The following is a 14,071-nucleotide window of genomic DNA, read 5'->3' as shown; positions in this document are numbered from 1 at the left end:
ATGGGATTTAAGGTCTACTCCACAGGATGGAACCCATGACTGACACTGTGCAGGTGGCCCAAAACTCAAGACTGGATAGACCACAGGTCTAAGGGAAAACCAAGTATTACTATTCTGTTAAAGGAACATATCAATAAAATGACTCCTAATGGTATTCTGCTACTCCCATAGATCAATACCTGGACAATATGGAGTGACTGAGAGATTTTGTAACACTCAGTCCCAGTTGAGATGTCTTCATCAAACCCTCTATTCAGGGTCCAGGGAACTATGCAGAAGACAAAAAGATTGTGAAAAGCCAAAGGGGATAGATGACTCCAAATACATAAAAATCTAAATCACTCTAGACACAACAGGACCGATGCACATAGGAATGCAGGGATTATGGCAGCCTGTGAATTCAGAGACAGTGGCAGAATGTACACAGCCTTGTAATGGCTATGTCTGAGCAGCTTCAGGGGAGATGGTGATATGGAAAAGCTTCTGTGAGGAAGTGCCACTGCTCAGAGCTGAATGAGAAGAAGAAATGAAGGAAGAGCATTTTCGGGAAAAGAACAGTTAGGACACTTTATTAGAGTGAGGACAGTAGCAGCGGTAAGATGGAAATAAACATAAAATGGTGTGTAAGCATTGTTTGGTGCTTCTTTGTTTTCTGTGTGTAAATCTGACCTCTGACATCTCCTAGAAAAACCTCAAGATCCAGGAGAGCTGACTTTGTTTTTTTTTCCTGTTCGTGAGGTGGAGACAGTGCAATAGTAGATGTGAAGGAAGGATCTGTTACACGGATAAGGATATATCATTTGAGTCTGGCAACTATCTGAATGCAGAATGGTTTCAGGTAAAAATAAAGGTGAGCCCTAACACCAGCTTACCTTTCTTTGCTTCATCTTCCTGTAGTTCCAGGTCTGCCTGTTCACCACTCTCTTCACTATGGCTGCCAATAGCTGCCTGGTTTTTCTCAGGCCTTGAAGGGCTTTGGCTAGTCCCTTCTTCAGTGGCATCAGTAGAAGAGGCTGCTTCTCCCTCTCCTTTGTCGTCAGCTTCATCTTCTTCTGAAGGGGCCAAGAAGTGAAGCTTCAGGCCAGTGAAGTTGGAGAGCAACAAGAACAGCGCCTCTGAGCGAAACAAGCCCATGCACTCCTTCAGTATGTCAGGGAGATTACGTTCTTCCGCTTTTTCATAATACCTGAAAAGCAGCAATGGTAAGCTCCTCAGCCCCACATGTGAGATTACCCATGCAATCAAAGCTGGTAATGAGCTTTGAACCTTTCTTGCTAAATGATGGTACCATTATCAGAATGGTGAGACTCTGCTAGGCCTTACTACAGCATGTCCTGGGGAAGTAAATGTTAAGGCAAGTATCCTACTGGAGATGACCTAATGCTGATGAAGGGAGCTGATGAGCACAGATGGAACCACCTGTTATGGTGACCTCTACCTTTTGTTTGGGGGACCACGGCTATTCCATTCCACATCTCCTTTCTCCAAGGCTTCACAGACCTTTGCAAATTTCTCAGGCTGGAAAAAAAGCAAATAAAAAAGTTAGCAAGTCTTCCTGCAACTCCTCATTATTCTAGCAGGAGAAGCAGCTCTGTAGAATATCAGCTGGCTGATTCCTAAGAAGTCCATTTGAATATTTCCTTTTCCTTTCCTTTTTTTTGAGACAGGGTTTCTCTGTGTGGCATTGGCTGTCCTGGACTCACTTTGTAGATCAGGCTGGCCTTGAACTCAGAGAGGTCTCCCTGAGTGCTGGGATTCCAGGTGTGTGCTACTGTGCCTGGCTGAATATTTCCTTTTTCATACAAGATCTCTGAGGCAGCTTTAGCAAAGAGAGCCAAATGTCATTGGGCTATTCCGTGTTTGTAAATTCATCATTAATGATTTTTATTTGCACATATGCATGTGATGAATGGGGCTGTGTGCACATGAAAACATGCACCCATGCATGGTGGGTGTGTATAAGCCAGAGAAGGACCTCATCCAGGCAGGCTCACTCACTGAAACTGAAGCTTGTGCTTCCAGACTCTCTCCCCACTAGGTAGGCGGCCAGCAATTCCAGCAACCCTCTTGTCTCTAGCCTCAGAAAAAAAGCAAACAAACACATGAACACATGGGTGCTAGGGATCTGAGCTTAGATCTGCATTCATGAAACAAATGGTCTTACTCACTGAACCATCTCCAGCAGTTAGTGGTTGAATAACTTATGTTAAATTGCTAATCACTAAATCTCAAATTTCTAGTGACACTAACTCTTGGATTCTTTCTTCCACCTTTCAACTCCCTAACACTAGATAAGAGAGAAAAGGTTAGAGAAGAAAGGAAAAAGATTACTGGTTGGAAAGGGGGCGGCATTACTGTTAGACCACTTCTTGCTGATTAGGGCTGTTGCGTTCCTTGGGGCAAGTTTGATCTTTGTCTTCAGAATATCGAATTTCTTCTTTGTGTTTTTTCTTTGTTCACGATTACTGAATAAAAACTGTGACCAATGGCAACCAACAATGAACCCCCCCCACACACTCACACACCACCTCTGGGGCCCTAGCACTTATATACTCCCTAAAAGTCCCCAGAATTCCAAATGTCACACAATCACAAAAACTATCTGCAGCTGGAAAAAAAATCATACCCCCTGCTAGAGCACAAGGCAAATCATAGTCATCTGCTGTGACGCAGCCCCATATTCTCACACCTGGGATCAAAATGAAAACATATTCTTAAACCTTTTTGTTTGTTTGTTTGTTTTTTTAAAACAAAATTCCAAAATTCTTACTATATTCTTGGTCCCAGCTTGTCTTATTTAATAAACTTTTAAATTTTAAGTAGTCAAATATAAGAAACTGGCTTTCTATAGAAATATATCCATAAGAGGCTTTACTTTAAAATTTTATTTATTATTTATTACAGGTATGTAGGTGTTTTGCCTTCATTTCTATGCATTTGTGCATTGCCCTTGGGGGCCAGAAGAGGCAGCGGGTTCCCTGGAAATGGAGTTACAGGCAGTTGTTATTATTTCTATAACAATATAATACCTCTTAAATTCTGTAACATTCAATGCCAGCTGTGAAATTCTGACAGAGTCAGTTTGCAGAACCCCTTCACCTTTTTCATGGAGCAAGATCTCTTGGGAATGTGTAGTCATGTACCCACAGTATTCACAAAGTGCTCTATCAGCAAGCTCACATAGCTCTCACAACTCTGCAAGAAAGGCAAGGCAGGAATAATCCCACTGTATCCAATAATACAGTGAATACCCAGTGAGAGCGGTTTGCTCAGGTTAGGGAAACCTGAGCCAGGACATGACTTCTGACTTTAGCTCTCTACTCAAGTTGCCTCATGACGGTCAAACATTCACTATTAGATCAACTATAAATAGCAATCTGTCTATTAAAAATTTAATGAATACCATATTAATTAAACAAATAGAAAGAAAATAAACTAGGTACCAAGTCCCCTTTATGGCAGAAACGTGTGTGAGCACACTGAGCATTATATGTCCTAGGCAGGTGAGTTGCTTAAAGTGCTTATTACAGAGGACCCCTACATGTAATTTCAGTTCCAGGGGACCTGATGACCTTTTCTGGCATCCTTGCGCACCCATATTCATGTGTGTATACATATATGTTTTTATTTAAAAACAAAAAATAAACTTAAAAAAAAGTTTCAAGGATGTCATCCATACATCTGTCAGCAATATAGTTTGTGTATTTGAAGAGAATTACATAAATATCTGAACTAGGAAAGAAAATAACTCTTGGTGCTTTCAATTTTTGCAAGATTACATATAAAATAATATATATAAAACAGGGTATGGTAGCCTACCTTAAGAAACTCCTTTAAGAGAATTTCAGACCTTTCTTCAAATTCTTCTTGAATTTGCATTTGATAATCCATTTCCAGATAAGCAGGGTTGATCCACTCGTATAAAATTTCATGCTTACAAAAAAGCAGCAGATCCATGATCTATTAGTATCTATAGCTTCTGTTTTTCCATTATTCCACATTCCTTACTTTTTTATGTTTCTCTTATCAAACAAAAAGTACTAGAAAACTCTGAGAAAAACATTATCAAAATTTATCTAAGTCTAGTTTCAGCAATGGCAAAATCTAATTTTAACATCAGAAAACAGGCTGAGAATAGTTCATTGGAAGAGTGCTTGGTCAGCATATACAAGGCCCTTGGTTTAATCTCTAGTACTGCAAAATACATGTCAGCTCACACGGGCCTCACAAAAGTAAAATCAGAAAACCAACTTATATGCTATAGTATGTATGACAAAAAAATCTGGTAATTTATGCTTACGTCTTGTGGGATGTGAGGATTTCGAGGGATTGGTGGCTCAAAGTAGGTGGGAGGCCTGGTCAGTGAAGGACCATGAAACCAGCCACTTACAGATAAACGTGTTGTTTCTTCAGACAGGACTTCAGATACCTGCAAGAGCAAGACCAGCAGCACATCAACACAGGATGAAGAGTGAAGACACTAGACAAGGCATGTTAACTTGAGATCTATCAAGCGAGGCATGAAAACCTGGTGAGACAGCAGGCCCAACAGGAAGCAGACATAACTAGGTACTAGGAGTTCAGAAAACAAGATCCTTGGTCCTTAGTGCACTATACATTTGTTTCACTATCTTTACCTGGTGAAAGGATACTGGAGACACTTCAAAGAAAACCAGTTTGTTCCATGAAGGGATAAGAGACTTGACAATCTGCTTTGGCTGCAAGTGTTCTGCGTCAGGAGAGAAGACACCCATAAATACGGTTCATTATCATTAACACCTTCTGGCTGCCTCTTCCAGCTCTCCACATACTCCCTTCCACTCGTGTCGCTCAAACTTGCCAGCTTAGGTGGGTGACATGTCTTTCCACCACAATGTCCATCTATTACTGATGAGAACTAGATTAAGTTCTCATTTTCCTGGACTCACCCTATGGTGAGTCACTCAGAAGCCCTGATCTCTCGTCAAACAGGCCGCTGTTAGCAGACTCATAGGCACAGGCAGCTTGGTATGCTTTTTACCCTTTCATGGTCAGTACACAAAAGCAAGATCTACTCATCTCAATCTGCCTTCTCTGGAGAAGTAACTTGAAATGTAACTCAAGAGGTAATTGTTGAGCTAGCATGAATTCTGCCAGGGGCAGTCACTGTGATAAATACATGCTTTCTTTCTCCTTTGACACATTATATGTCAGAATGGTGGTCCTGAGGCAAATGCTTGGAATTCAGGAGTGACTCTTGAAGGTGCTAAGTGTGCATCTTACCATCAGTGTCATAAAGGTCCAGGGTGCCCCCCCAGTTCCTGTCCCAGGAAGGAACCAGGTAGAAAATGAAGGCAATCCGGCGCCCCTCCAGCTCATCATCATGGCAGAGCAGCGCATCTGCAATCATTTAAAGCATAATTTAGATCCCTGCACACACAGTGGCTGCTATCTGCTTCTGCAGTCGGTCCCCTGACATACCAACTCCAGATTTAACTGTCTTGCCATTTTAAAATGACACTTCTCTTTTGTAAATGTGGCAGTAAGTTTCAGACAAGATAGAAAACTTTAAACATAATGGAATATAGAGAGATCTACAATATAGTTATGAACACTATTTTTCCACATATTTTTGCAGTATTTTCCCTTCATATGTGTATTCACTTAAAAAAATGGTATGCTATGGTGGTGGGTTGTAGGCCGACTTTTTCAAATATCAGTATATACACTTGACATCACTTTTAATGGCTGCCCAGTTACTGTACTATGTAGATTGTAAATTTACCCTCTCTTTAATTGCATTTCTATTTGCTATTAATTTGTTTGTATTTCTTGGCTATTTCAAAGAATGCCTTAATGAATATTACTGTTCATTGGTATACACTTCACTGTTCTTTAAAATTTTTTTAATTTATTGTGTGTGTTGGTGGCAGGAGGGGAACATGTGGATCAGAGGATAACTTCCAAAGTTGGTCCTTTCCTTCCACCATATGGATCCCTGGAATTGAACTCAGATTGTCAGGTTTTGTGGTAAGTGCTTTTAACCCACTGAACCAAGCCATCTCCCTGGCCTGATTTCTTTGTTCTTGTTCTCATTAACTGCCTAACTTAACTTTCTAAAGCTGAGCAAGGCAGGCATCTATGCAGCATGGGACAGGGCAAAGGGCTACAGTGAACTGGGGCCATTTATATATGAACGGATTGGTCCAATAAATAAATATTTTGAAGAAAATGGTAGCTAAGTGCTGCACAAATGAAGGAGGGAATTACTGATAAGATAAAAAAAAAAACTAGAATAAACTTTGTAGTATTCAACTCGTACTGGAGAAAGCAATGTGAATTCAGTTTCCTGAACCTCTGATATATAGGTATATATAAATGCATAAATATTATGTGTACACATTTGTGTGTGTGTGTGTGTGTGTGTATAATTACATAATCTTAAAGCAGCATTTCTGAGGTTCTTGGCTTGACTTCCACAATCTGTACAGTCAGGTCTGGTAGCAAAGCCTTATAATCCTGCGTACTGCAGAGGTTGAGCAAGAGAATCAAGTTTAAGGCCAATTTAGGCTACAGGGTGGGTTCAAAGGCAACCAGGCAAGTTAGATGCCAACTCAAAAAAAAAAAAAAAAAAGTTGGGAGAAAAAGACTGAGGATATAGCTCAGAGGTACTGCCTGCTTAGCAAGTTGAGGCCCTAGGTTCAATCCCAGCAGCAAGACAAACAACAAAAGCTTCTGCCACAAACTGTGCACTGATGGGGAAAGCAAAGCATGGGCCATCTGACACTAGGCTCCCTGTAATTCATCCAAGGTTACATCACTACGAGTATGACACAGAGTCTACGAATGTGACACAGAGTCACTTTGAACCATCTAGCAGGATTTGGAAACAGAAAGCTCAGCACCAACTATTACACTCCTTCCAAATACATGTCCCACGGCTCACTTGCCCACACAAAGAGAATCACCCAATCATAAAGAAACACCAGATAAACCAGACAGAAGGAGTTGTGAAAAATAACCGTTTATACATCTTCAGAAGCATCAAGGTCCAGGAAGGGCAGAAGAGACCAACACCCTATTTAGACTAAAGGAGGATCAATAGATAGGACAACTGATGGAGTGTGCCATCCTCAGCTAGATCCTTCTGCATCAAGGATCAAATGTGACAAGTGAACAAGGCCTATGAATTAGATGGAACAACACTGGCCTGTCAATCTTCTGACTCTGAAAGTTCATTGCTGCCATGGGAAAAGAATGACTGAAATGTTTAGGCCTACAGAATCATAGGACTGCAACCACCTTTCAAGTGAAGCAGGGAAACAAATTATGTGTGCTATGCCTGCTTCTTTTGTTTACACTTAAAATTAGTTTAAATTTAAAAACAGAAAAGCTGGAAGTGGTGGCTCACACCAATAATCTCAGCACCAAAGAGAATGAGCAGATAGATGGTCTCTGTGAGACTGAGGCCAGGCTGGATTACAGAGTGAGACACTGTCTCAAAGAAAATACAACAATAAGAAAAAGTTATAAAAATACAGAATAATTTTCCACCTTTATTACTAAGTTTATCTCCAGAATGTTTTTAGACTTCCTCAAGACCATATATGACAGCAAAGTGGAATCCAACAGGGGCTGTCTCTGACATGAACTCAGTGGCTGGCTCTTTGATCACCTCCCCCTGAGGGGGGAGCAGACTAACCAGGCCACAGAGGAAGACAATGCAGCCAGTCCTGATGAGACCTGACCCTGATAGACTAGGGTCAGAGGGAAAGGGAGGAGGACCTCCCCTATCAGTGGATAAGGGGAACAGCATAGGGGGAGAAGAGGGAGGGAGGGCAGTATTGGGAGGGGAGGAGGGAGGGGGCCACAACTGGGATACAAAGTGAATAAATTAAAAACAACAAACAAACAAACAAACATTTAGTAAAGTAAAACCAAGCAATATTTCCTTGTATTTAACAATACACACACATGCCAGTGCACATTTGTGAATTCTGACGGGGAAGGCAACAGAAGCCTCTGAAGAGGGAAGTCAGGGGACAGGAATTATTACTATTTACACGGTCCATTTCCTGTGTTCACTCACCAAATACAAAATAAAGTGAAGGAAAACCACCACCAAAGCAGCTGGGAACTTTCAGAAGTCTAAGCACAGAATTCACAGCATCACCTTTTGTGTCTTACAATACTATACACAAGTTGGTATGAGAATTTCTTCTGAAAATATGCTCAGTAGCTCTCATGCACCCACAAAGAATCTTACGCTTTCTGATATGACAGCTGTTCCTGCATGTGGGCTGAGTCCTTGCTGGGAAGGCCCTGAGGCGAACTGTTACACTGATGTTATCTCTCCACCACTGTGGAGTTCAAACCTTGAAGTCTTTACACAGCAGGGCTTTATCCTCCTTACCAGTGAATTCGTATTTAGCACAGGACATGTCAATGGTTGGTTCTAGGTCAATGCTGGAAACCTTAGAAAGCCAGGCCCGAAATTCTTCAAACAGAAGTTTCCTAGAAGTGGGAACAAAGACAGCTTGTTATGCCACAGCATGGGCTCCATATGGAGCCATGCCATTCCTATGCTCTCTTAAGTTCACAAATTGTGCTTGGCTGGGAAAACCCCAGAAGCATTCTGTAATGTCTAAAGGCACAGCTGCCAAGTATACAGAATGGGCCAACATAGCCAGTACACTAGTCTTCAGACAATGGTAATGTTAAGGGGGAGGGGGAGGATAAATATTTCTGAAAAAAATCAACTAATATTATCAACTTCTAAATCTGTTGCTACAGAAAGGGAGGAAGGGAGGGAGAGAGAAAGGGAAGAAAGAGGGGAGAAATGACCAGTGATCAAGGGGGCGAGGAGGCTTGGATTTGTATCTTAGCTCCCTCATTTCTGCTGGGTTGTCTTGAAGTAGTCATTTAGCTTCTTAGGGTGTGTTGCCTCCGTCACCAAATGCAATTATGTAAATATTTAAAACTCAGAGCTCTTCCTAACACATTTATTGGCAACCAATAAATATAATCACTTGCTTACCTTAAAGCTGAGATATGAGGCTCTTTTCTCTTCTTCAGATCATCAGACTGGATTATAAAGAAAAAAAGGGATTTCCTTGTTACAGCATATTGGATGTAAAGAGGAACAGTAAGGGGACTGGAGAGATGGCTCAGAGGTTAAGAACACTAGCTGTTCTCCCAAAGGTTCAGAGTTCAATTCACAGGAACCACAGGGTAGCGCATAACCATCTATAGTGAGATCTGGTGCCCCCTTCTGGCCTGCAGACAGAACACTGTATAAATAATAAATAAATAAACTTAAAAAAAAAAAAAAAAAAAAGAGGAACAGTAAGGACTCTTGACAGCACCTGATAGCAGAACCCTGTGGCTAAGAGCTGAGACTCTGAAGGGAGCTGCGAGGTCTGACACATGACCATCCCACCTTGCAGCTCTGCCATTGGCAAGTGACTTTCTATCTCATTCACTCAACAAATACTCAAGGAGTTACCACAAAGAGGTTTACGCTTGTTGACGGGCACATACATTAAACACAAATGGTAATTTATCAGCATAAAGGTGCCAAGTGCACAGGAAAACTACAGAGAAAGAGCAACGGGTTGTGCTGAGAGTGAAGGGTCTGCAATTATAAGGGGGGGAAACCACAGTAAATGTCAATGAGGAGGAACAAAATGTATCCAAAATACTGTAGAGTGGCTAAGCTGCCAGGGAAATGCAAGCAGGAGAGCAAGAGATGAGGCTCAAAGGCCTAATGCAAGGCATCATGTTGGCCTGGAGCCAATCTATGTACTTTGGCTTTTACCCAGTGTACATGGGTCATTAGGTTTCAAGCAAAGGAGGAACATGAGGTATAATCTTGGGAGAATATCCTCATAGTATAAAAATCTATCATTTTAATCACTTGAAAGTATATAATTCCACGGGTTTCATGCATTCATGATGCAGCCAACCATGCTTAATAAACCCAGAATTTAACACTAGAAAATGAAATCTTCTATCTAGTAGGCAGTCAGCTCCATCCTTTCTAAGAAGTGTCACCCATTTCTTGCTGCTTTGTATTTATCTGTCTATTCCGGACATTTAAAAGAAATCATATAATATGCAACATTTGAAGTTTGGCTTCCTATTTTAAATTTTTATTTATATTTATCATCAGTAGTTATGTGTGTATGTGTACTAGTGTGCGTAAAAATGTAGGTATGGCTGTGCCATGGTACACATGTGGCAGTCAGAGGACATCCGGGTTCAGTTCTCTCCCTCCACCTTGTTGAGGTAAGGTCTCTCTCGTTTTTACCACACTGCATACTCCAGGCTAGCTGGCACACAGGCTTCCTGCCTCCACCTCCCACCTCCCCAGAGGCTGAGATTACTGATGCTTGCCACCATGTCTAGCTTTTTAAGGCTCTGAACTCAACAGCACGCACGCCTACTTGCTGAATCACCTCACTGGCCCCAGATTCTGGCTTTTATCATTTACCAAAATGTTTCTAAGGTTCATCCATGCTGTAGCTCTGACTTCCTTTTTATGATCAATACTCCTCCAGATGGGAATACTGCCTTTGTTTCCCCATTAATCAGTGGATAGACATCTGGTTGCTTCCAATTGAGGCTACTATAAACAGTACTTATATGAATATCTACAAGCAAGTTTTTATGGGAACACATATTTTACAATTCTTCTGAATCCACCTATGAAAAGAACATAATGGTGACATTTGTACAAGTGGGTAAAGATAGGAGACTCACTAATATGCTAATCATGGTGAGAGAGACGGCTTAGACAAGGTGAATGCTGTTGATGGTGGAAATAGGGAGTTTTGGGATGCAGTGAAGGAGGTGTCCTTGGTGGACTGGACATGAAGAGTGACCAAGGAGTTAAGAATGACTCTGAGTTAAAGATGAACAACAGAATTAGAGGAAGGAGAGTAGTTTAGTGTTGGTCCTAAGCTGGAGACTATTAGACATCCAAGAGGAGACAGAAAGCTAGGAGACTCCAGGAAAATCTGTGTTCAGTCTTAATTCAGATATTAAATGCTTGAGCATTCTGGTATTAGGAGGGACTCCATCATTGGGGAGTTGGTTATGTGGACTGGCTAAGTGTGTAAAGTGTTTGTGTAAAAATATGGTGACCAGAGTTTGCTACATGGAACCCAGGTAAAGCTGGAAGGTGAGGCCTAATTCCACAAACTTATCCTCTGATTGACCCTGCCACCATGCCTCCCCAAATAATATTAAAAATTTTAAAGATGCTGATTTTAAAGCAAAAACCCAGATAAGGAGATTAAGAAAAAGTGCTCTATGTCAGAGGAGGAAAATTAAGGCAGTATGTATGGTGTTGTGAATGAGAATAGCGGCCATAGGCTCATATACTGAAATGCATGGTTCCCAGCTGGTGCACTACTGGGAAGGATCAGGTCTGGCCATGCTGGAGGAGGTGTGTCACGAGGGGTGAGCTTTGATGTTAAAGCTCACACTATTTCTAGTTAGGGCTCTCTGGTTTGTGCTTGTGAATGCGATTCAAGTTCTCAGCCTCTGCTCTAGCCTGCCTGCCTGCTGCCATGCTCCTTTACCATGGCCATGGACTCTAACCCTCTGGCACTGTAAGCCCCCATTAAATGCTTTCTTCTATAAGTTGCCTTGGCCATGGTTTCTCTTCATAGTAACAGAAAAATAATTAAGGCAGTATGGTACCCTGAGAGGAAAGTGAAAATAGTCTCTAGGAAGGAGTACAAACGCTTCTAAAAGATCGAGGATTACCTGTCTTTGAAGCATAGCAGGTACTGTCAGTCTCCTGAAAAAAATCAAAGAATAGCTGGCTGTGGTGGTGCATGCCTGTAATCCCAGCACTCTGGGAGGCCCAGGCAGGTGGATCTCTGTGAGTTTGAGGCCAGCCCCAGCCTGGTCTACAAAGCGATCCAGAACAGCCAAGGCTACACAGAGAAACTCTTCCATGAAAAACCAAATAAATAAATAAATCACGTTAAAAAAAAAAAAAAAAGAATATCAGTGACTATATTTACTAATGTGGAGGCTGAGAGTGACTATAATAAGTGTAGCTTCAGTGGATTGGTAAAGGTAAGAGTGTGATAATATGTGCTTACAAAAGGACAAAGGAAAGAATGTGAAGCAGTGTGGACAGCTTTTAAAGAAGAGTGCTAAATGGGTGTGATGTCACAGGCTGTGATCCCAGCACTCAGAGGCAGAGGATGGAGGACTGTCACAATTTGAGGCTAGTTCAGGCTATATCTAAAAATCCAGTCTCAAAACAAACAAACAAACAAACAAATAAGCAAACAAATACCAAATCAAACTAACCCAAAAACAAGCAAGCTGAAAGGGAAGTTAAATAAAGAGCTTTTAAAAATATTAATAAAAAAAATCCAACAGGTTTTTGTTATCATTGTCATATTAAAGGGAATAATCTAGAAGAGAAGGAAAAACTTTGTAGTCTCTATCTATAAAACAGAACAGTAGTAAACTTCCTTCACGGGACTCTAATGATAACTTCATGACTAAAACACTTGAGCTGTCATAAAGTATGGCTTAATAATGCTTAAGATATATAGAATATTGCACAGATCCTAATGTCAGATGTGTTACATTACTGGAATATGCCAGAGATGCAATTATCTGTTAAATTTATAGCACATGCAAAGACAAAGTATACAGGTGAAATCTTGCCTGAAAGCGAGCAATGTAAAAATTATTCACAATAGGTAATGGCCTTTCTCTTTTTTCTATCACCAGAGTCATTTTTTGTTTGTCCCTCATTCTGGCTTCATATTAATGAAATACTTTCATTTGTCAAACAGCATCACATAGAAACCATTCTGGGGTTGAGGAGCTAGCTTAGTCATTATAATACTTGCCTTGTAAGCACAAGGACTTAGGCTCAATTCCCAGAACCCAGAGAAAAAGCTGGTGGCATGTGATTATATTTGCATGCTGGGCTCACTGGTCAGCCAGCCTAGACTACTCAAGCTTCAGGTCAGTGAGAAACTCTAATTCAAAATAAAGGTGGATGGTACTTGAGAAATGGCACACATGTACATCTACATTGTCAGACAGACAGACACATACACACGGAGACATACATACAGATATCTCAATTTAGGTAATCAGAGATTACTTAGGGTTGAAAATTGATATGATTATAACAGCAGATAAGAGTGGTTTTTCATTAACCTGATAAGCTTTACTTAGATAAAAGTTTGATTTGGATTAGATTTTTTGAGTGTCTCATCACTCCAGTATTTAGTTTGGGCAATTCAATCATATGCACAGGGTCTACAAATTAGAGTGGGATAGGATACTGTCATCTGACCAGATGATCAGCAGCAGTGTAAAATAAAATGTTAAGCCAGGCCCGATGGTGCGTGCTTGTAATCCCAGGATTTGGGAGGCAGAGGCAGGCAAATCTCTGTAAGTTTGAGGCCAGCCTGGTCTACAAAGAGAGTCCAGGGCAGCCAAGGATACACAGAAAAACCCTGTCTCAAAAAAACCAAAAAGTTAATCACTCTCTTATTCCAGATAAAATCAAAGGGAAAATGCAAAGACAGCAAAGATAAATCTTCATCTGTTTCATGTTTATATAGTTTTCAAAATATTTTAATTTTATTTGACATGTATGGGTGCTTTGTCTGTATGTATGTATGTGTATCACATGGTGTCTTTGTGTCCAGAAGAGGGTACTGGATTCCTTGGGACTGGAGTTATAGATAGATGGGTATGGCCAACCACATAGGTGCGATGAGTAGAATACAGGTCCTCTGGAAGAGCAGCCAGTGCTCTTAACTGCTGAGCCATCTCTCTAGCCATTTTTTGAAATTTTAAACCCTGACAGCTTCGATGGTTTATGATCCAAGCATTGAAGATGATTCCACACTTGGGACCCAATGACTTGTATTTCTGTGCTATACAGGACTGTCTTCTAAGAGTAGAAAAGAGAATTCTGATTTCAAGATAGTCATAGTCGTTTTATGCTAAATTATCTGTCCGCCAAAAAAGAATGGAGAGTTGGGAATGCAACTCAGTGGTAGAGTATGTGCTTAGGGTACTCAAGGCTTGGGATCAAAAC

The 14,071-nt window shown here is 41.0% G+C and overlaps 1 protein-coding gene across 2 annotated transcripts in view; it reads right to left on the bottom strand.

Annotated features, from left to right (window-relative positions):
* Nucleotides 1–14,071, bottom strand: part of Ogfod1 (2-oxoglutarate and iron dependent oxygenase domain containing 1) — a 33,461-nt gene that overhangs the window by 16,738 nt on the left and 2,652 nt on the right. For both annotated transcript variants that reach the window (XR_008721701.1, XM_055620863.1), the window contains exons 3-10: nt 9,017–9,063; nt 8,393–8,493; nt 5,263–5,379; nt 4,638–4,729; nt 4,301–4,429; nt 3,820–3,933; nt 1,439–1,518; nt 873–1,186 (exon numbers count right to left, since the gene is read on the bottom strand). Coding sequence is in view for 1 of the 2 variants with exons in the window: in XM_055620863.1 (XP_055476838.1) it covers nt 873–1,186; nt 1,439–1,518; nt 3,820–3,933; nt 4,301–4,429; nt 4,638–4,729; nt 5,263–5,379; nt 8,393–8,493; nt 9,017–9,063 (994 nt within the window). In the remaining variant the exon portion in view is untranslated. The remainder of the gene's footprint in view (nt 1–872; nt 1,187–1,438; nt 1,519–3,819; nt 3,934–4,300; nt 4,430–4,637; nt 4,730–5,262; nt 5,380–8,392; nt 8,494–9,016; nt 9,064–14,071) is intronic.

This window comes from Psammomys obesus, unplaced genomic scaffold (genome assembly GCF_907164565.1).
Source record: "Psammomys obesus unplaced genomic scaffold, mPsaObe1.curated_primary_1811, whole genome shotgun sequence".
Classification (NCBI taxonomy): Eukaryota; Metazoa; Chordata; class Mammalia; order Rodentia; family Muridae; genus Psammomys; species Psammomys obesus.
The sequence above is the reverse complement of the archived record's forward strand: the minus strand, read 5'-3'. Positions and strand labels throughout refer to the sequence as shown.